This window comes from Contarinia nasturtii, unplaced genomic scaffold (genome assembly GCF_009176525.2).
Source record: "Contarinia nasturtii isolate CC-2019 unplaced genomic scaffold, AAFC_CNas_1.1 Cnas_scaffold_187, whole genome shotgun sequence".
Taxonomy (NCBI): Eukaryota; Metazoa; Arthropoda; class Insecta; order Diptera; family Cecidomyiidae; genus Contarinia; species Contarinia nasturtii.
The window spans coordinates 6,660,853-6,685,187 of NW_022197544.1; the positions used below are offsets into that span (position 1 = coordinate 6,660,853).

General features: G+C 31.4%; 1 protein-coding gene across 12 annotated transcripts in view; it reads right to left on the reverse strand.

Moving 5' to 3' along the window:
* Positions 1-3,304: 3,304 nt before the first annotated feature.
* Positions 3,305-24,335, reverse strand: part of LOC116352351 (probable nuclear hormone receptor HR3) — a 117,175-nt gene continuing 96,144 nt past the window's right edge. For 9 of the 12 annotated variants that reach the window (XM_031784885.1, XM_031784882.1, XM_031784883.1 and 6 more), the window contains 8 exons: positions 15,877-16,045; positions 15,498-15,667; positions 14,404-14,667; positions 13,156-13,259; positions 12,880-13,026; positions 12,550-12,793; positions 12,235-12,385; positions 3,305-12,039 (listed from right to left, as the gene is read on the reverse strand). In XM_031784885.1, coding sequence (XP_031640745.1) covers positions 11,919-12,039; positions 12,235-12,385; positions 12,550-12,793; positions 12,880-13,026; positions 13,156-13,259; positions 14,404-14,667; positions 15,498-15,667; positions 15,877-16,045 — 1,370 coding nt within the window. In that variant the 3' untranslated portion in view covers positions 3,305-11,918. The remainder of the gene's footprint in view (positions 12,040-12,234; positions 12,386-12,549; positions 12,794-12,879; positions 13,027-13,155; positions 13,260-14,403; positions 14,668-15,497; positions 15,668-15,876; positions 16,046-24,335) is intronic. The other 3 variants (XM_031784887.1, XM_031784881.1, XM_031784880.1) reach the window with 2 other exon arrangements.

The window sequence follows — 24,335 nt, forward strand, 5'->3', positions numbered from 1 at the left end:
GTAGGTACATGATAAATTTTATTTAGGAAATTCTTTTTTTATTATAAAACAATTTTTCAATACATAATAAGAATAATAATTCATAATAATTTAATGGTAAAAAATAATATGTGTGTGTGTGTCTGTGTGTTTTCTTCTTATTTTTTTGTCTCATTTTTCTTCATTGTTGTTATATATGTTGTTTTATTATTATTTTTTTCGAACTTTTATTTGCATTCTCTTTTTTTTGCTTGCTTTAATTCGCTATTTTTGTCACCGCGTATGTGTGAGTAAATTGATGATTTATCGAGCATTTTTATTTTGTTGCTTTGTTAAAAAATTTTTATTTCGTAGAGAGAATGAAATTAATAAAAACTCATATGGAGTGTCTATTCTTTAATGTGTTGTAGGTGTGAATGTCAATTATTAATTTTACGCTAAAAATGGCTTTTCGTTAGTCTCATTTATTGGTTTTTCATTTGGTTAGTTTTTCCATAGAATCAATCGATACTTCTCCGCGGTGCGTTTTTTTTTTATGTTTTTCTGTCGATTTTAAATTTTTTGGTTATTAGCGGTTCGAATACAACATGATTCGGCTGAGAATAGACACTATATTCTGTATTTTTTGTGGTGTTGCTGTTTTTTTCAAATATTTATTGAATTGAACTATTAACAATTCTTTGTCGTAAATGTAGTTAAATTTTTGTTCGAACAGATTTCAGTAGTATTCGTTCGCATTTGTTTTGTTTTGTTTTGTATTGCATGTTTATATATAAAGTATAAATTTGTTTTTGTTTTAAAGATATACCTTTTTAATATATATATATTTATTTATTTTACGTATTGAGTAATCAGATTAGTCTTTTCGGCCTACTCGCGAATCACAATTTTCAGATGCGTGACCTATTGATTAAAAGAGAACACCTGCTCATTTGCTATTCGATTGGATACAAGAATGATTCGCTACAGAACAACCAAACTATTTTGATCACTCTATTTTGCTTGATTTTTTTATGTATATATAGATTTTGTCTTTATTTCGGCTTTACCATTTTGTTTCTGCTCTTCATCTCTCTCTCTCTCTCTCTCTCTCTCTATCTCTCTCATCAGTAGTATAACATTATCATCGGCGATGTTGTAAAAATGTAGATATTTTTTTTTGCTTATTTATTTCAACTTTAAATAGAGATTTGTTTTATTTATTGATCTAAACGTATTTATGTGTGTGTGTGTGAGTGTGTGTATGTACTGTCTAAGTCTTATACAAATTACGAAAGTTTTATTATTGCATGCAGCCAAACACATACGATTTTGTATGCGCGACATTCTAAAACCCATCCCGATTGTTGCAAAACACACGATGACAATGAGCAGCATCAAATCTTCATCAATTTCGTTTATGTCTTTTCTTTTTCATTAGAAATCGCACGCGCATTAGAGCCAGTACAAATAATTATGATTTGGTTTTTATTCAGATTTTTTCTTATTTTGATTTTAAATGTAAAAGCTTTAGTTGTATATTCAAATACATAATTCTCATGTTAATTTGATGCAATTTGTGCAAATTTGCGTTTGGCTACACATTTTGCGCGCGCATTGCACAACAAAACGGTATCTGATGCATTTCAATTGGTATAGACATAATTACTTGTGTGTATGTTTTCAATGTTTGCTTGATTTTAAATCGAACCGAGTATGCAACATTTTCGAAGAAAATTCATAATCAAATACCTCTTAAGAGGTGGATCTGATTTATGTTTTTATTTATTTTCATAATTTGATCACTACTTTCTATGTACAAAATCGCCAAACGGATCAGCCAGTCTTTTTGGAAAAATCTGTTTTTATCTCAATTGTAGGGAAAATCAATTTTTAAATGTTCAATCAAAAGTGGTCCGTTTATGTCGCATGAATTCTAGCCATGATGAATAAAATCTCTTCAAAAGAAGAAGTCGTTTTTTTACGCGCCAACATAATGAATACAATGTTTAATGACATTTTGAGTATCGAAACATGACAAGGAAAAATTCGTTAATTAAACAGAAACAAAATTCGGACTGACTTTATAAGCGCCGTAAATACGGGTCGCATATTCAGATTGACCAAATAACAAAATCCGATAAAATCTTTTTTTATTGCATATTATGTAAGATTTTTTTAGAGTCAAACCAATTTTGCAAATTTGGACTATTTCTCAAAGTGATTGTGTCATGTTACTTGTTCGCGTCATCCAAAAATAAATGAGTCATTCAATTTTTCTCATATATTCGAAATATGTGTGTGTGTACTTAACATTTTGTTTTATTTATTCTTGATTCATTGTAATGTTGAAAATTTGTGAAAATGTGAAGAAGATTTCAATATGTAAGTAATTATAAAAAAGTTCTTCAACAATTAGTTCATTTGATCATTTTTTTTTTTTTGCTTTCGAATTTTTATTCGACAATTTTTTTTTAAATATATACTATATTGAGATTTGTGTATTTTTTACATTTTGTGGGAATCTGAAATTACTATTATGATGATCTTATGTGTGTAGGTTTTTTTTTTTTTGAATTTTGCTATGCGATTTTCATGGTGACACTATGATGGTGTCGTATTTTTGTTGTTTTAACTAATGTGAAATATTGTGGATGCTGTGAATTTGTATGTGTATGTGTGAGAGAGAGTGAATAGAGTATTATTTGTTCCGTTAGCATTGCTTTATGTTTCTCAAGTGATTGCTGTAGCAGATAAATTTTTGTTTATTTTTGGTTTTGTTATTTCACATCTGTGTATTATTATATCAAATATAGTGTCATCGGATTTGAAAATTGCGTCGTAGTTGTGTGTGTGTGTGTGTAATTTGTATTTCAAGACGATTGGTATTTGTAAACGTTATGCAAATCGTTTTATATATTTCAGCATTGTCAAAGAATCGAGAAGAATGTCGTTGTGATGATACTGTGTATCAAACGCACTATTTTGCAACAAACAATAAGCCAACTTTCAATTAAATGAAAATATTACCACTTCATTTTCAGCTGAAGAATGTTTAACATTCTTTCATTTCAAACTCTTTGAATTTTGTAGATGTTTGTAATCTCACTACATATCTAACGGTTTTACAACTATTTTGTTTATTAATTTTTTTTTCGTATAAAAAAGAATAAGAAATAGAAAAATGACCACGAACAATTTGCTTGTTAAAGTGAATACATGGGGACAAGGAACGACCAAAAAAGTCGGTGTCTGAACAAAAAAAACATATAAAACGCACTCGCGTGAAGAAATTCAGTACAAATTTGTGAAATGAGTTTTTTTTAGTAAAAAAAAAGAGATTTCCTTTCGTTCAATATGGACATACTGACAAATAGAATTTCTGTCTTTCATATATTTAACAAACATTTTCTTTCATATAATTTTTTTTTGTTTGTCCACATTCAATTACATTGTTTGCTTAAAAAAAATCGAATAAAAATAAAAATCATAAAGTACATGTGATTCAAGTGATGCAAAAAATGCATCAGCTCTCTTTATCTCTCATTTGTCAAAGCGTAAAAAAGACAATACAGCAGTCATTTTCGTTCATGTTCTCCTTAAATTTGGTTTGTTTGTTTGTTCGGTTTGTTTTGTTACAATTTTTATTCATATTTTGTAAGCAAATATTCAGTCGATGTAGTAAAAAGTTATTTTTTTTCACGAAAAAAAAAAACAAATAGAAAAAAAATGATCACACCCACAATAAAAAAAAATTCTTGATCTTTTCTGTTGGATGCGTTCATTAGTTTTGTTTGCATTTTTATTCTAATAATTTATTTTAAAAATCGTTCGGATGCATCGGTAGACACATGACTGTCAAAAGTGATGAAAATGAATAATAAATTTATTAAATTTAAAATCGCACATACACTTAAATCATTTCCACTATGTGTTTATCCTCTACAAATTTGCTAAATTGTGTTTTATTTTGTTGCATTTTTTTCTTCTCTTTAAATAAAGTTACTTTGTTAAGGCATTTTTTTATTTTTAAACATTATTTAAGTGTTTTTTTTTATCTCTTTGTCATTTTCACTACGTTTGTTTTTCATTCTCTCCATTTAAATAGCTTAATTTCGCTTACACAGATTATATGCGAGCATACAAACTACAATGCAACTTACTCAGTGTGTTTTACTGCGTTTCTTTTTTGTTCTCGGTTTTCTATTTTATCGGTATATGTTCTGTCTCGTTCGGTATTATTTTTGGGTTTATGTGTATGTGAAAACGGGTGGTGTTTTCAACGTGGTTAAGGAAAAATGCTGTAGGTTTAAAAAAACTCACCATGAATGAATGGATGATAAAATAATCGATTTAAAAATGAAAATAATAAAAAAATAATAAATGGCATTTGGAGTCGATTGAGTATTTTAAAAAAATTGGGCGCTACACTTCAGTCGGATTGATTGGAGTAAATGCATGATTGTTTTTTTTTGTATCGTTATGTATTATGCATTTTTACAGGCTGTAAAACATTATTCATCTGAATAAAATACCCTGAAATGATGAAGTAAGTGTTATAAGAACTAATGGGATTTGACTTTAACATTGAAAATGCATCAAAAGTATGAATGGAGGTCATTAAAACGGTTTCAAAGCTTAGTCCAAGCCGTATTCAGCGCTGTAGGATTTTTGTTTTTGTGTCAGTGAAGATTTGGAGATATGCCTTGCAACCAAAAATTTGAATGAATAAATATTGTTTTAAAAAAAGAAGAAAAAACGAAAACAAACAAACAAAAAATGTGTACTTTTAATAATAGAAATGAAATTATAATATATAAATTGATTTGTTTTTAATACAATCGTAATTCTATTTTTCCATATGCAAATATGTATAGATTTGTTGTTGTTGAAAGGTTGGGATCTGTCGGATGTGGTAGGTATGTGTTTTTGAGTTTGAACAAAACATGTTTGTGTGTGTGTGTGTTTTTTTTTTCGATCAAATTTTCTTTGTCAGGGATTGAGTAGGAAAAGGGAGAGATGTACTATTCTTTGAAAACTATTATGTCTGTTATGTTACGTATGAATGTGTATTTGTATGCAGTTTATTTCTCGTGTAGGTACACAATAAGATTAAATATCTCTAATAATAGTCATTACTAATAATTAATTAATTATAATTCTTTTCTTCATATTGAAATTTTTTTTCGCAACATTTTTCTCTTTATTTCCGTATGCTTATCGCTCGTTTCGCTATCATTGAATATATAAAGTTTCATCTCATTAAATTTTTTCATTTGTTTTGTGTCAGAAGCGGAGATGAAAAATCTTGTCTTGTTTTTATTTTATTTTTATTCATTAACTATATATCTTTCTCTCTTTGTATTGATGAAATGTGTGTGTGTGTATGTGTGTGTATTCAACCCTTTTCATTCGTAAATAGGTGTTTCTTGCTTTTAAATGTTTAGATGCAAATAGAATTATTACTAAATAACGTGTGTGTATGTGTTGTTTTATTTAAATTTTCTTATCGCTTTATTTTAATTCATGCATAATAATTTTCTCTATTCACCGCTTTGTTTCATTAAATAAAATTAGTCTAAATACGATTTACTTATTTTTTTTTCATCATTTTTGTTTTTTTGTTGTTGTTTGCCCACTTTCAAAATGTGTGTATGTGTTTGTTTTGTGTGTATGTGAATATGTTCACAAAATTTTATTTTATTTTTTTCATTAAATTTCTCTTATTAATTTATCCTAAAGCCATAATAATAAATCTACATATACAGATATAAAGTATTTTTTTGTTGTTTTTCTCTCTAATATATTACAGTGTTTTATTTTCCAGTGTATGTTTATGTGATTTTCTTTTCATTATCTCTGTCACGTCTTCTTCTTCTTCTTCATTTTCAATTTAAATTCTTGACGAAAGAAAAAATTATTCAATTTGACAAATTCAAAGAAAAATAAACTTGTCTGAACTTATTCGATTCGCATGCATTTTTTCCGTTGATCACTCAGATCAAACGATGTGCAGCTGTCAACGAATGGCCGTTCATTAAATCTATCAAATATTTCATTTCCACATCTTAGAAATTCGAAACAAAAAGAAAACAAAACAAAAAGAAATTCCACGGAGGAATCAACATTTTATGCCTAACATTTTTCTAAAGATACCAGTACGCAAATAAAGCTACACAAAATCAAGTATATATTTATATTTATATAAATCCTATCGAAAGAGAAAGAAATGAAAATAATAAACAAAAACAAACGAATTTTTCTTTTATACGAAAGGCAGTGTGTTTGAAATTTATTTTGCTGGTCTGTGCATCAAAACGAACAAACATTTTACGTTTTATGCACACAACTAACTTTCTCACTCTCGTGAAATTATATATATATATATATTTTCTTTTTATTCAAACAAAAACATGAATTTCATGTCATCTCTATCGCAGTTTATGTGTCCTATATACGTTACACCTTACTTTGTTCGCACTCACATTTTACATAGAATTATATTCATCTATGGAAATAAAGAAAATAAAAAAACATTGGACCGAAAAAAAAAAACGACAACTCGTTTTGGCGATGATTTAGAGAGAATACGATTTATTTTTTTCGAAAATGAAATAACATCAAACTTATGCGATCAACACTCTGCTCAATAGGTATTGAAATAACAATGCAGCATAGATGTTGCAGGACAACTATACGTGGCATCTATTGCTATGCGTGTCTGCATAGGATATGTGATGTTATGGTATTTCGTTACCGAAACTCTTATGATTCACTGGCGCAACGTATGCGCATCGTTGTTATAGATTTCGTGGCTCATTCAACAAAATTGATTTTTTAAAAATTTCTTTATAAAATTTTATCGTGGTGGAACCCGATATTTTCGAATGGGAGTGTTCCACAAAAGCTATTTAAAAGCAATAACAATAATAAAATGAACACTTGTTATGCAATGTGAACGAGTACATTGTTTTTCTTGCATTGGCTTATTGAAATATTTCGAACATAATTGAATGGATGCACTTTTATGTTTGTCATTTTGTATTTAAAAAAAAACACACATGAATTTCTCTCGGTTGAGCTATCATAAAGATTTCTGTCGATCGACTTACATTACTTTTCTCTCTCTTGCAAGCGCGCCACTGTTGATGTGTGTAATCTGTGTTGTGTCTGTGGTGAGAGGTGTGAATTTGATTACGATTTATTCCTTATATACTCCTTTAATTATATACCTTAAACGAATATTCATCTTGTTAAATGTTATTCCATTATTAATTTAACTAAAGAAATAAATGTGTATAATATGTGGGGCCATTGTGTATTCCATTCACACTTTCATCTGATCGGTTTATATGTTTCGTTCTTTCTTGGGCGCTGCATGTTCCATCTTGTCATTCTCCTTTTCATTAAATTGTATACGTGAATTTTCGTTTGATATTTGATATTTCTATATCGATCCATTTTCTCTTGTAATAATAATAATATATTTCTTTGTGTGTGTGTGTCTAAATGTGTGGTGAAATCCATGCAAACCAATGTTTATTATCATTCCATTTTTCTCTTCGTCTTGTGTTTTTATAGCAGTTTTTAACAACTTTACAATAGAATATGCAAAAAAATTTGCTATTTATGTTTGTTTTCATGTATTTTTCATTTAAATTCAATTAAACTAAAAACAGTTGATTGATTTGTTTTAAACTTTTAGAGAATTTACAAAGTGAATAACAGTTCCATATGTTTTGTTATTAAATATTTATGATTTACTTGTGTATCTTTTCATTCTGTTCATTTATTTATATTATTCAACTATATTTATACAAAAAAAGGGAACTAAATAAGAGAAATGATTTGCACATTTAAAAAAAGTGAGAGAATAAGTGGCAATGCAGAAAGAAATACGATAGGGAAAGAAATAATGACATATGACATGAGACGACAAAAATGATTCTTAATGACATGTGTGTATTTTAATGTATATTGAATTAGCTGCTGAAAAAAAATCAATCAATTACTTCTACTCTCTATTGGATTGACTAACAATCAAGTAAAAAAAATGTTTTTAGTCTTTTGTCGGTTGTATTTGATTTTCGAGTTGCTTGTGGAAAGAAAAAATACGTCACACTTTCTCTATTTAGCTCGGAAGTGTTCAGCACATTTTTTTCTCTATTTATTTAAATCTGTATGTGTATGAAACTGTGATACAAATTTTGAACAATCCAACGCAAATCGAACATCCAATAACTGCCATTCTCTCTCTCTCTCTCTCTCTCTCTCTCTCTTTCTCTATTTCCTCTCGTCAATTCTGTTTTTTTTTGTCCTTTCGTTTTTCTGCGTTGCACTTTTCATTTGCAATTTGTTTTGCATGTGTTCACATATTCATTATTCGTAGCAGTAATCATAATTAGAATAATAATAATAACCATAATAATAATAATGATAATAATAATAATATGTTTTGTTGTTAATTCATTGTTATGTTTGATTGAAATTAACGTCATCTCGCAATTGACGGGTGCACACAACCATAAAACACGATCATGCTTAACAGACTATTGACCGAATTTTTTTTTGTATTATTTTAAATTGGCAATTGATGAATTCTTCAATGTTTCAATTCTATTAAACACGTTCGGCGATTTGGTTGTATTGTCAATATGTGAGATGAGAGCGATATAATTTAACACGTCTGTTTATTGCGCCTTATCGAGAGAAAAAAAAAAAAAAAAAACTACTTTTAACGCCTATATTTTGAAAAATAATAATCGTAATATTACGTTGTCTGTTGTCCTTCTTTACTTTTTATTGAAATTATTGTTTTCAGTGTATGTGTGTGTGTGTTATGCCGAAGTTGATATAGTCTCATCTTTGTACATTCGAGATGAAAAAAAAACTTCACAACTTTTTCTACCTTATAGCATTTGAATGATCATCTAAACATTTGATAAATTATATTTGTGAAAAAATGTACAATTTCTCCTCTTTTTTGGTATAATACACAAAATGTACAGACTCATATTCAATATTCCAAATGTAGAGAATTTGGTTTATTTGTTTCTTTTTTTCTCGAATCGTTTCCAATCAACTCTCGGAATACACGTAATGGTGTAAGAGATATTTGTCTATTATTTATTTCATATTTCTGTCGTTATTTTTTTTACGTTAAACTTACTCTCTTCTGTTTTGCTCATCGCATATATCCCATCAGACGAGATAATCGTCTTATGATAATAATTTTTTTTTTAAATTAGTTTTATATATGTCTACATAAAAAAAATGAACGAATCGAAACATATAGAAAGTTTTACGCAAACAATCACGAAAATATTTGTTAGTTATCGAAAACTTTATCATATTCATAAAAGGTGCCGATATTCGCAATGATATTTCAGTTGAAAAGTGATTGATGTATTTTGATCTGAAATCGATTTTTCATTGAACGAATTATGAACGCAATGGAGAAATGTTGATCGAGGATGGTTTTAAACCATGGTTTGGGATGTATAGTAAAAAATGTATGAAACGATGATTTTCTTGATACTTCAATTAAATACAAAATTAATTTAATGCTTATTTTGGCGTGGCGTTTTCCGCCCATATGCGAGTTATCGTCCAGAATTGCAAAAATAACATTTTTTTATGGAACGATTATAGTGGGTTTCAATGAAAATTAAAAAAAAGTGTATCTGGTCACTTAAAAAAGAAAATAGTCGCAGTTATTGCAATTATCCCATTCTCCTCTTTTAAAGAAAAACATTGATTTCGAAAAAAAATATTTCAAGGAAATAGATGTTAATGAGACGAGAGAAGAGAGAGTGTGTGTTTGTGTAACACGGTGGCAAAACAGAAAAATTTAGACGTTCGATACTGGGTGTTTTCGTGAAAACTATATTTAAAAAAAAGAAAAGTTTTTTTTTTCTTCAAATAAATGAGAGTTTGTGTATGTGTGTATGTGTGTGTTGTAAGCGCGCTTCCTGTATTATATTCGTCTATGGGATTCTATGTTTTCGCTATTCTTTTCCTGTCCATCTCTTTTGTCACTAAGTGTTATTCTCTTGTATGTTTTTTTTCTTCTCATCATTTTTTTATAAATTCATATAAATTTTAAACATAACAGTAAATAATTTTATGTGTATTTTTCTTCTCTTTCTTGTATGTGTGTGTGTTTGTGTGTGTATATAATTCATATTTAGTGTATAATTATCAGTATTAATAATATATTAAATTACTTCTTTTTTCTTTACTCCTTTCTATCATTTTTTTTTTCTTCATGTTTCTGCCTCGTCACATAGTTCACATCTCAAAATTATTTTCATTACATTCTCCGCTTCACTTATCTTTATATAAGTTAATGTTAAATGTTTTTTTTTCTGTTTAATTTTTATTTCATCGGCTGAATTTCTGTGTTGCTTCTTTCATTTACACTATGATAACAAATAGCATTTTATATTTTTTTTTAGTTATTAACACTGTTCAATCATATATATTTTTTTATTCAAACGAAGCTTGGATTTATGTTGCAACAAATCGATTTAAATATTTTGGTATCGCATATCTGGTGATGGTGAATGAATCGCCATTTTCAGTCAGAGTGTTTACGGATCACATATTGAAATTCATCATTTTTCTAAAACGAATTCCCGTGTAAAATGACCCGACTGCGAACATTTTCATTAATCAAAATTGTTTTCTTGCACATTGGGCTTCTTTTCTTCATTATTTACTTTTCTACTATCGCATTTTATGCGAATTATTTCGAAATGGATGATTTGATCATCCCACATTTTCTTCGTTTTAAATAACGTAACAAACAAATAAAATTGATAGATAATGCTAACGTGATTGACACGCATGAGGATTGAAAACACCTCATATCCACATATATGATATATAATTCATGGATTGATTTCAAAATATATTGCACAATTGATTTCAGTAAATAGGTATGTGGGCAAAATGCATGTATGATCACTAAAACATAATTCTTGTTTTTCGTTTTTATTTTGTTCATTTATAAAAAAAAATCTCAGCGCACTCAAAACTAAAACACCACACTGAAGCTCACAGCAAGGCAATGAAGAATTGTGCAAAATGAGAAACCAGATCTTGAAATCTAATTTATATACATAGAGAAAGACAGTGAGATTTATGCATGTTCTTCGGCATTTCATCCAACAAACAAAGATCATCACATTTGACTATCGTTTGCATTGGAATTTAAACAGAAAATTAAAATAACGACATTAAAATGGTACAATTTAATAAGGAAAAAGAAAATTATATATATGTATAACACTCCATAATAATTTAAAAAGTCATAACAAACAAATTTGTTTTTTTTTTTGATTTTCTTCTGTCTATGCATAAAATATAAATTAACAGAATCATTCACAGTCATGCTATTTCGATCTTCAAATCAAGAACGATCTTCAAAAACCAGAAAAGTAACCGTGTGCAATTATTGATTTAATGAAAATGATTCAATGGCGATCATGCCAGTTGGATATCTTCATCTTTTTTATATACATTTTCAAAGAAAATCGATTTTATTGAAGCGCCGCAATGCTATTTGTATTCGTTAAATATTGGTCAAGACGCAGTACAGATTGAATTATGCTCATATTGCTGCTGCTGTTGATGTTCTTTTTTTATTTTAGCGATACATTTTACAAGGGGATGTTAAATGATAAATCTTTTTTTTACGATTTTTTTTTTGTGATTTTTCGCATTTTTTTTTGTTCAAATAGAATGTTGTTTCGATGAGGATATCAAAACCGATTTGACGATAGACTGAAAATGTGTGAGTCGTGTATGTGTGTATCTTATTGTGTGTTATTTTTTGTTGCTGTTGTTAAACTGAAGACAGAGAGAGACGATTGTTGCATATATTTTTCTCTGTCTCTCTCTCTCTCTCATTACTCGTGCTGAGGCGGCGAATGCGATTGCGTTTCATTATCGTCTTGTTATGTCAGATCCTGTTGTGAATCAATCGAAAACAGTTCCTTGTACAGAGCCGGAAACACACAATGCGGATGCTCCATTTTGAATTTGTTTAAGGCTTCCATATGCATCAACGACAGCTCACTGGAAAAAGCGGAAACGAAACATCACGCATAACATGAAAAAAAAAAACAGAGAATTTAATGCAATTACATTGATTAACGTTTTGAGACACAGAGACTAAAGAAAATAATGGATTTGTGACAATGCACAACCAGCCGTTGATAGAACACTAGTACACATAAACACGCACAAAACAATATTGGCGCATTCACTTACCGGAACGTTGGAATTTTATTGAGGAGTGCATCAAGCACAGTGACATCCCCTTTGATTGGTGCATGATTTGCTTCGATTTCTTGTTTTATTGCCGACATACTCATATTGAAAAGTCTTTGAATTTCCGTATTGCCACGAACACTATTCCGTTCTGTAACGCACAAAAGAAAAATGAATACCAAACACACCAACGGAAAATTACCAAATATATATGTAAAACAAAAAAAAAAAGAATAATTAAGACATGTGAAGCGCATCGATTATCCAGATATTGTGATTTTTTTTGTTTTCGATTGAATTTATAATGTTACTCACCTGGCCATAATAGCACCAAACTTTGATACAATGCCAATTCAGTTTCAGTTAGTTTAAGCTCAGCAATACTTTTAGCAGTCTCAAAAATGTATGCAACTAATTTCATTTCCGAACAGTCTGATGTATAGAATGCTTCTTGCGGCAATAATACATCACCGTATAAAACGACATTTTGCGAGAGATCCATTAATCGAGACATTCGAACAATTGCCAATTCAAATGAGCCGGTTTTCAGCAGCAAAATCTATATTGAATATTACCAAAAAAAAAATATTTACATTACAAAACGAAAATTGTACGAACATTAAAAATAAATCATGAGTGACAAACCTGATCATCTTGACTCAATCGCATAAATCCGGGTATTAGTTTAGCAAATTCAATGATATTTTGTATCATTGTCGTTAGTTTTTCAGCACAGTCTAGCCATAATGGTTCTTGGCCCAGATTCTTGTAATGAAAAATTTGAGATAGATCCTAGGATTGATGCACACATTCGGAAGTAGCATCACATGAAAGTGAAGAAAAATAACATTTCAATCGTAGATGTTTTTCTTGGGCGAAATGATTGAACAGACATTTATCGCTTTCAATTTATCGAATTACCTGTGGCTTTCTGAACATTTCATGTACGTATTCCAATTTTGGATTCGTTCTTGCGTGTGCTTCGGCCAGAGTTTTGATTAAAACATCGTTGATATTACCTTCAGCTACAATAACGGAAGAAAGAAAAATGAAAAATTACATTTTTGTACAAATGGAAGGCATGTCATTTTTTTTTTTGAATAGATCGTTAATTGTTCAATTTGTATCACAAAAAAAAAACTAAATAAAGCAAAAATAATGATAAATTATCTTAATCAAAGGTGAAATTAATGAATCCTCAAAGTAATTTAATTAACAGGGAAAAAACAAAACAAAAAAAAACAACCAATAGAAATTAAAACAAAATGATTTCGAATAAATTAACTTGATGAACAAAATGAGCGTACACACACGCAAAAACTGATATTTTCAATGAGTTGCATTTCGATTGCTTTAAAAATGAAGATTTTTTATATTTGAATCGAAAAAAAACATAATTGCGGTTAAATAATGGTTCTTTTTTGGACTGGGCTTGTTACTACTCGATTTGAATAATAAAGTAAATGGAATTATGTGGATGACATTAGCTCTTGCAAGTCAAAACTTGGAAAGATATCTAATATATATATAAAAAAAACGGTCATGCAACCAAATTAAATGTCGGGATCATACCGAGAAACCAAAAACAAAACAGCTTTACATCTGGAACAAACTGGGAAGGGCCAAAACAAAAAAAAACTGAGATTGCAATACATTTCAACAGAAAAATTTATAAATATAAATCAAACACCATGAGAATGTTTAAAAATACACAACGCACAAACGAAATTAAATAAATAACCAAAGTAACTCATCATGAACAAACGCCTCGGCACTATCTCTATGCAGCCAACGTAAAATTATTATATAATAATCAGCAGGTAGACAAAATCAAAACTGATTACGAAACAACAAAAACAACAAAAAAAAATGGGAAGAAAAATGTGAGAAACGCAAGAACAATCAACAAAATTTCAAATCAAATGGTCAAACAACATCGCGATGATGTCGATGAATATTATGCGAAATTATTAAAGAAAAACAAATTGGTTCGGCTGAAATTGTTTTGAATGTCGGCTAGAATGATGAATGTGTATGTGTGGCAAAAAGGATGTGTGAGTGGGCGAAGCGTTGTATTGTGGTCCGCACCGAAACAGCTGCTCTGTGTTATGTTCATCTTTTGCGCGCACATTACACCGCCGTCAATCGCGAATAGCCAAGCAAATTTACCTAAAAAGTGTGAATCACAGGAGCTATCATCTTCACCATAAGACGGATGCGTGGTGATTTGTGTGTTAGCTGGCTGTGGTTGTTGCTGCTGCTGCTGTTGTTGCTGTTGCGTTGGCTGTTGTTGCGATTGTGTTTGTTGGGCCGGTGGCTGTGATGGTTGCTGTGTTTGTTGTTGAGCTTGAATTTGATTATTACCACCGGTTGTGCTTGTATTCGAATCGGTATGACAATCGGATGGTGTTCCACGTCTCATTGTACTACCTGCTGAAGACAGGACACAGCGATTTTTTGTTTTTTGTTTTGTTTTTGGATTTCGCAAAAAGAGAGACAAAGAGACAGATAAACGTATCGAACAACAAAGCGGAGGGGTGGGGGGAAGGAAATCAAAATCACAACTCAATTTGAAACAATTTTTTTGACTTTCACGGACTTTTAACCAATTTTTGTGTGAATATTTATGTGCATTGAATGATATTGATATTTTCCTATCCTCTCTATATATATTCACATCCAATACAAAAATAAAATCCTATGAAGAAAAATGCGTGTGGTTTTCATGCACCGAAGGCGTGTTTTTTGTTTAGGCTGCTGCTACTAAAAAAGGCTCGTTTCATTTTTAAGGAAAATTGATGAACGTTGACCAGGATGGTGAAATGGTAACATTCTATCGGTTTTGTTGGTGTTGCTGTTGTTGAGTGAAATAAATTAAATGGAAGTGCTTCAGGCAATCACAATGAATCCAATGTGTATGTGTACGGATACGAACATATAAAATAAAATAATTCCAAAACGGAAAACAATTGTTTTCGACATCAGACTTGAATCGAAAAGCAAAAATCGAAGGTGTTTTGGCCGAATCCATAAAAAATCGTTTGCCCAGCAACATTCTAAACAAATATTTAATGGACCTCAAGTTCATTGAACTATCTAACTTCAAAGTGAATATATATATATATATATATAAATTGAGATAAATTGAAAGAAAGAAAGAGCGAGAGAGGTGAGATTTAGAAACAAGAGAGTGGTGACATCGACGCCGGCGACAGCGACGAGTGATATGGTACGAAAATCAATTTCAATTTGTAAATACATACTGTGCATTCCTATGAAATCAGCATCGATGATTGTGTTATTTCTTGGTTCGTAGGCGGTTGTACTGTCAACAAAATCAGCTGAAATATCATATCCAATTGTTTGTGGTGTGGCTACCGACTGCGAATAACCGTATGGACTGCCATAGTTATCAACTTCATTCGAATAATAGCTGAGAGAACGAAACAAATGGAAAGGAGAAATTAAAAATGTGAATTTAAAATGCATGTATTCAGTTCATGTGTTTGATGGAAAATTGATTGCATTGAGCTTGTCATAAGTTTGCTAACTTTTGCAGCAATCAAGTCATCAGACTGACAGCGAGCGCCATCTATCGATCGATAGCATTGGGATATGGGGGACACGAAAAATAATACTTACCCATTATAGTTATGATGTAGTTGATCACTGCTTGATGGAGTCTGTGTATCATAAACTGAACTATCTGGTCGTTCCGCATCATTTTGTGCACGCATTTGTGCTCGATGAAACCGCACTTCGTCTTCGACTTTTTCCCTTTGCTTCTTTGACATTCGTCCAAATTTTACAGCTACAAACGCAAACCAAAATCGAGAAAGAAACGACAAAAAAAGAGAATTGATAAATTGCATTTAACAACGATTAATATCCATGAGCTAAAGTGAATTTTTTTGTTTGGGAAAATCAAATTAGTAATATAAATATTCCGACTCATGTGTCAAAAATTAAACATTATGTTCCGTGCTTAAACGTTTATTTTCCACTTTTTTTTTTCATTTTTCAATTGCAATTATTCATCGTGAATCATCGTCCGTATTTATTTTCTTTTCAATTTTTCGGATGCATTTGCGCGCAAAACCATTGAAGTATTATTAATTCACGTTAAATGGGAAAGAAACGGTTGATGATGTCTTTGGACTGTTTTCATTTTCTTTTTCGATGATTTTCGACTATTTTCATAACGAAAAATTGCTGAAATTATCGCCGACAACACATGAATGTTGTGTACAGTGTACACAATGTGTTAGTCTTGAACATCCAAATGGTTTACAAGATTTCACACAAAACAAATAAAACAACAACAGCAATATAAATGGCAACAGCTCGCCGTATAATTAAAAGGCGATTTCTTTTGCAGAAAAAAAATTGTTGAAAAATATGTTTGTTTTGTATATGAATGTGTACGTAAGGACCTGTCAAGAAAATGCAAATTTTGCCAGAATTCGCGAAATTCATTTCGAAATTTGTTGTCACAGAACAGTCGCTCTCGTTCGCTCACGCGCTTTCTTTCTCTCTCTAACTCCATATCCGTTCGTGCTGCATTTTCACTTGTTTGTTTTGTTAATCAATTGAAAATGCAACGAAGCACCCATACAGACACACACACTGCGTTCGCTTGTGGTATTTGACAGCTTGGTAAAACGATAAAAATGAGTTTTGTTTACATTCGTTGAGCGAATTGTGTATTGAACTGAATTTCAATTAATTTCGATGTCGTGGGGATTTTTCAATGATGAATTGCTGTATTGCATATATTTTTGTGAATTAGCCTTAGTAGACTTGAGCGCGTACGCACACGCATATGTGCCATGAACATTTAAGATGTTTAACTGTAGATAAAAGTTAAACACCAACAACAATAACAACAACAACAACAACTACAAAAAACAACAAACATGAAGCTGTCTTGTTGAAACAACGACACGATCGCCCATATGGTGAATGTGATTTTGATTCATAGCTTTGGAACTACATCGATTTAAAAATGAAGGAAGAAAAAAACCAACACAAAACAAATCGTTTCGTTCGAAAATGTATTTCGACAGCGCAACCGAATTTTATTTTTTAATTGTTCGATGTACATAAAATGTATTCATACATTGTCATCTGGGATCATCATACAGATTTGGTATCGGCAGAGAGACTGTATTAAGCGGCATTCGCATTCGTCGCAAACAATTGGTTGAAATAGTGCACGATTTATGTCTGGTTGCTGCTGAAATGACATACGGTGGTTTTTGATCACATCCAAAATTAGACATCCAACATCAGAACATATTCCAATAGCCAAATGGTAAATATTGATTGAATCAGTTTATGAATCGAATATTATTGACCATTTAAAGTAATCACGAATGTGTGCGATTATTTTCAAATGTATTTGTGTGGCGTTTATATATCGGTACAATTAAGGAAGATCACCATATGAGGGAGTGAGAGAATTTATGTTTTCTATGTAAAATTGGTAAAATAGTATATGAATGCCATTCATTCATGCGTCCGCTTTTGATAGAGAGACATTTTGAAGGCCTCGTGAACATGAACCCTCGAACCACAAATACACGAAAGCCTATTGTGTTGTGTTCTATTTTTATGATTTACGTCAATTATGCTCATCGCATTTACCCAGATGTGCACATCGAGAGCCCATCGAAACATTTTGCATATTCGAACTGAAAGATTTTTTTTATATATTATTGTGACAATGTGCACTCTTACTGTATTGGTTTATATTCTCTCTCTCTCTCTCTCTTTAATATATGTTTCTGGCCATTTTTAATGGTTTCTTTTATTCAGTTGTTCATTTTGCGGCAGCCAGTTTTTTATCGATGGAACATGTAAAATGTGCACTGTTAAACGTTTCAAAATAGCGGTAAATCACATTTCGGGTTTTTTCAGGTTTATGCGCAATCATAATAATGTTTTGCGCTTTTCCATATGTATATTCAAAGAAATTGCCATTCTCTCTCTATCTCTCTCCTCTATTCCGTCTCTTCTACATTTGTGCGTTTTTGTCCACTTTGTGAACTCTGCCGCTGTCGTCATTTTTAATAATTGTTTTGCAGTTATGATAAATTGAGTGGAAAGTACTCGGATCGAGTCATATGCTCCCTTTATTGTTTTATTTAAAAAAAACGGTATATAAAAATATTTTTATCGATGGAAATTTGAAGAAAAGCAAACACTTCAAATCATCCAGATGAATTTTGTAAAATTGGCGCGATATCAGTTGGCGGAACTAAGGTGGCGTTTTTTTCCCAATATTAAAATGTCGGCTAAATGCATGTCTTTCATTCCGTTCCTTTCTATTTCTGTAGAAATAGTGCGTTGGTCGCTTCTTTTCAATCCCTGATCTCAATCTTCCCGTAAAAGAACCGAAGATGGAGAATAAAAAAATCCGCATAATCAAAGTCAAACAATGTACGACATGACGACCGAACGACAATGTAAAATGTGCACAACGAAAAACCGAAGAGACGAAGAAAACGACAAACAGAACAAACAACAGAATGAACGAGTCGAGAGTTGAGTTGATTCAAACGGTGTGCGTACTGTGTATGCAATGTGCATATATACTATATTATGCAATTCCGTGCAATTCTCTGGATGCCCGAACTCTTTAAATCCATAAAATGTATTCAAGAAAAAGAACATAAACGGCACCAAATAACCGTTTAGATGTTTTTTTTACTGTTTTCCTTTTCCTCTGTTTTATCGATGTTTTGATACGCGTTCCACATGTTATTATGTGTCAGTGTGTCTGCCATTTATATCACGTATAGGCCAGTTTATACGAACTATTCTTGCACAAGCAGTTTGCACGCATTTCTGCGAGAGATCTCACCGAGTTGCGAGAACAACGGTGTTCAACTCACAGAGTTCTCATTGTCTACGATGATGATGTGCGTCATTTTTTTTGTTGTTGCTATTCTTCTTTTCCTTGTTACTTTTTCTATATTTGCAATCTTAAAGTGGCAATAGTCGATGATGTGGATAATCGATGATAGATCCGGCTTTAACGCGACTTCATCAATTTAACAGATACGACAATGACAACGAACATTGCTACTAACATCATTGACCGTTTGTGTGCTGACTTTAATTTATTTTAAATTCAGACACGATTTACCGTACGATTGAAATAGGTTAAAATTACTTTCTGACGATGACAACAACAACGTTGGCGGCCTTTTTTGTATGCGATTTAACAGAATTTTCGAAGAAAAAAGAGAAACAACGAACGGTACCCATGATGAGCAACAGGAATTTTATAGAAAAATATGGTACTAACAAAAAAAATTGTGTCTGTATAGAAGAAAAGGTTTTCATAAAATGTGAAAAATGTCAAAAAAATTAAGCAAAAACAACACTTGTATTAATGACATCAAAGGAAAATGTTCACGCATACGGGAGAACTAAAAAGATGAAATTCGTTTTTTTTTTGGAAATTCCGCTATTCATGTTATTACGGGGTTTTTTCTTCTTTCGTTTTTTTTTTTTGGTGCTATTGCAATGATGAATTTTCGCTGTTGTTTTTTTTCCATTTTGGCCTTTTCATTTTCACATTCATCGTCGTTTGCGCCGAATTCTCTGAGTTCAATATATACGATGAACAGAAATAATAACCATAAAGTAACAAGCAATAATGCAAAGACGGTGATGACGAAGTTATTCTTGGTCGGGCTGATCACTCACCAAAAACTTGGAGCGTATTGCAAATGCAGGCCACTGTATGCTTACATTTTATACACCACTTGTGTATATGCGAAAGAGTTCGAGCTCATCACAGCACGAATAGCTGGCAGCCATAGCGGCAAAATCCACATTTCGCTCGCTCTCTCTCTCTCTCTCTCTCTCTCTCTGTATGTTTGCTGGCATCTTGCGTTTTTTTTCCTTTTTAATTCGTTCGTTCATTCGCTATTACAATTAAAAAGCAATCCACAAACGAACAAAGAAGAAAGCAAATGATCCACGATGATTATGACAATGGGGCGACTACAACGCGAAAGACAACGGTTGGGCGCAATGAATGCATTTGCTCTGTAATGCGAGAGACCGAAACGCGAACGAACCGATAAAATGAAGAAGAAGAAGAAGAAGAAGAAACAGCGACGTGCATACATTCACTCACTCACTTGCACACCAACCAAACGAAGAAACACTCAACATTCGAATAAAAAATACGAAAAAGACGAAGACGAAGACAAAGAAGAAGAAGAAGACTACATAACGATGTAATCGCCAATTCCATTCTCGTATATATAGTCAGTGGTGCGCGCATATTTCATTGCATCATACTCATTCATATCAAATAATGGAAGAAATTAATTTTAAAGGCACTGTGTCAGTGAACAGTTAGATAGACGGTTCAGTTTTTTATATATATATAATGTTGCATACACTTCGTTTTACTTCAGTTCGACGCACAGAGAAGTACACTCGATTTTATGTGTGAGTCTTCTTCTTTTTTCTATCTCATTTTTTCCTCTTTCGTTCTGTCTCTATTTTATGTTTATTCGTTTCATATGTGCTTTGCTATGCGCTAGTCTTTTTTTGTTATCTTTCTTCAGTTAAGGTTCTGGTTTTGGATCCAACTCAGGCGATTCTGTTGTTTTTTTTTTGTGTGTTTCATAATGCACACTGCTATACATGCTGCTTCTACTTCTGCGAAGATGTTCAAATACGTCGTTGGGGCAATATTGCCATTATTGTTTGGTTTTTGGGTCGGCTCCTTTTACGAATGGCACAAATGATTCTCAGTACAATTTGTACGAAAGAGTTGCAATGCAATTTGTAGAAAATTTATTGGAATTTTAAGCATTTTTCAATTGACAATGTCTTATACTGCCGCATAGCACGTATGTATGCAAGCGAGCACATTGGTCTGCAAAGAATTTTGTTGCAATTTATGGATTTATCAACATCTGGCATTCCAAACTGATGACATTATAAGAATCTAATTTGATAGATATACTTGAGCCAAACAATTTAGTAGTTAAAAAGGCAGCAAAAATCACATTGGATGGTGTGGCGAAGAAAATCCAAAACGAAAATATTGTGATGAGAGTGTTGCGGGCAAGAATAAGCATATGTTACCCGTTTTGTTTGTCAAAACCACAAAATAACTTATTTCAACCAGTCGTCACGAAGACAAAAAAATCATCAAGAGTTTTGGCGAAAAAAGGCGAAAGAAGATACAAATATGACTTTTTGGGAAACTATTTTTTAACAAAAAATATTTTTTTCATTCGTAATTGATGATGCCCCACAATTGAAAATATATATATGATCATTTCTTTTTCTGTCTTTATTTGACTCGGTTAAAGAATATATTCCATTCAAAACTATTCAAAAAGACAAAAGAAATACAGAAAGAAATAAGGAGGAAATTAACATAAGAATTGCATATGTTCAGCCAATGTTATATGTGCATTTAATTTTGCTCTTTCTCTCCGTTCATTCATTTTCAAAATTCAAGTTATATCATCATCTTGTCATCAATCATCTTTACATTAAATACATGTTACACAAAATAAATGCAAAATCCTTAAATTGTTGCGAATATTCAAAAATAGACTTTATTTCTTTGTATCGCTTCACATATGTAATACGGTGTACATGTGCATTGTTAATTGCATCTTGTCTACGGAGTTTTTTTTGTTTGCTATCATCAGTCAATTTTCATGAACCGCATGCTCTATGGTGTTTTGAAGTCAAAATTCAACGATCATTTTCGAGATCTGAAGAGAACCTGACACATCAACTTGTCAAATACGACATGAAAAGTAACAACTCGAAATGCCCAAATGGAAACGAATTTTGACAATTGTTAAGATAATACTTTTGGCTGTTTCGATGTTCAAAAAGGATGCATCGTACGCATATCAATATAGCGAACTGCGATTGGCCCAAAGCAACTAAAATGCGTTGCAATCATATTCGGATTTTGCGATACGCTTTGTAGCGGTTATTACAATCGGGCATAGTATTTTGAACTTTCTTCAATGCTGCTTTTTTTTATTCAACTTTTTTAGCAGAAAAATTCCTAAATAAACGAAATGATTGGAATTTTCATTTAAAAAAAACACCAATTTTGCGGTTTTTTTGGCAGTGCTCGTTTTTTTCCACCGCCTGACGTCATGAAACTGTTTATTTATTTACTTTCATTTACAAGAGAAACAAAATTATCGGGGCTTTTATTTATTCAGCGTGATGCGAATTGATGTGTCATTAAAATATACACACACGAGAAAGGCCGAATATCCCAAAATTGCGCGTGTGTGTGTGTATGTGGCGTTCTCTTTTCAGTGGATTTTACCGTGTATTTATTTCCTTTGTTCGCATGTATATAAATATACTATTTATAATCTCTTATCACAATCAATGCAATTTTGTGGTTTTTTAGAGCTTTTGATGAATACGGTCGTGAATCGCCTTTCAAATGAATTTTTCAATGTGATCGTCATTTGATAAAGTTGCTTTAAGTGCCGTTTGCCCATTCAAAAATAAATGAAAAAGTAAAGATCCAACGAAATACGACCATACACAGCACAAGTAATTACATAATCGATCAATGAACTCTCTTTCTTTTCCATGTTCCTACTACTTTGTTTTAATCGAAAGCAATTCGAATGGATCCATACACACGAAACACGAAATAACAATTCATTTTCAACTGTTATCATCGTCAAAGCGACGTTCAAATTTCGCTCATACACTCCATTGATAAAGCAAATTTGAACGTTTTTTTTCGGTGTACGTTCGTTTTTTTTTCGTGCATATTACGACATTTTATTTACATCTCTCTGTTGTCTGTTTGCCTTTCTTTGTAAATGATAATAATATGGGATCCATGCGACCAAGACAAATAAAATGCAATATGTAATTTGATATATTACCCGAAACAAAATGTTAAAAATTAATTTGATGTTGTAACCGATTTTTTTTTCTTTCTCTTTCTCTTTCTTTCCTTTGCTGCCGGAAAATTACGGCTACAGCTATCTCATGCAGCGAACTGAACTGAATTTTAATGTCTATCAAACACAAAATGTACTTTTCTTTGGACAATTATGAATTTACGCTTAAACAAGAAGTGATTATGGAAAGTTTTCATCGGATGATATCATTCTCAAAAAAAAAACCTATGCTGAAATCAAAATTCTGAGATGACAACCACGGTGACTATGGCGAAGACAAAACGGCAACGGTTCATTGTGTATTTATGTTAGCATTAAAGTTGATTGAATAATATCACAGCGGTTGGAAACTTTCACTCTGTTATAAATGTTTAATATGTTTCAGCAAATGCGAGCTTAATACAATTTTTATTGGAAAAATTGGAGCATTTGAATCACAGAAAATGTCATTTTTCCGGCTTATTTAAATTGTCATACTTTTTTCTGTGATTTTCAATGTTGATCGAACGTGATAATAATAATTTTTGTGATGTATGGATCTTTACATAAAATCCAAGCACATAATTGAACCAATCGGATTTGAATAAATGTTTAATCAATATATTTGCTCAAAGGACACATGCGAATCAAGAGAAAAATGTGGAAGATAAAGAGTAAACTGAGCCCATTGCGTCCATACACTAATGTGATAGTAGAAAATTTCGATTGAAATCAACAAGAATGCAGGGTTGCAGAACGGTTGAATGCCTACTGATCAAATATTTTGGGTCGTGTTGCATTATTTTTAAGAATGTCCATGTGGTTTTTTCTTCAAAATCTGGACTTTTTTCGAAACTATTCCAATCGTAAGAATTCTAATCAAATCTTTGAACATTTGTTTCCAAATATTTTGTAGATTTTCCAAGCATTTTGCCAGCAATCGTTTGGCTGAATGATTTGAAATATTTTAAACTCGATACATAAAAATATATATGGACATTTGGGATAATACATTTAAGATGATTTTATACATTGATATATTGAAAACGGCTGGCATCGAGTAATGATAGTTTTGCAAAACTTTTGTAAAATTGCTTCAAAATCAAGTTAAAACAATTGCGGAAGGCACCGAATGTAACGGGCCTCAGTACGATGTTATGGAATGCCGAAATTCAATATTGCGCA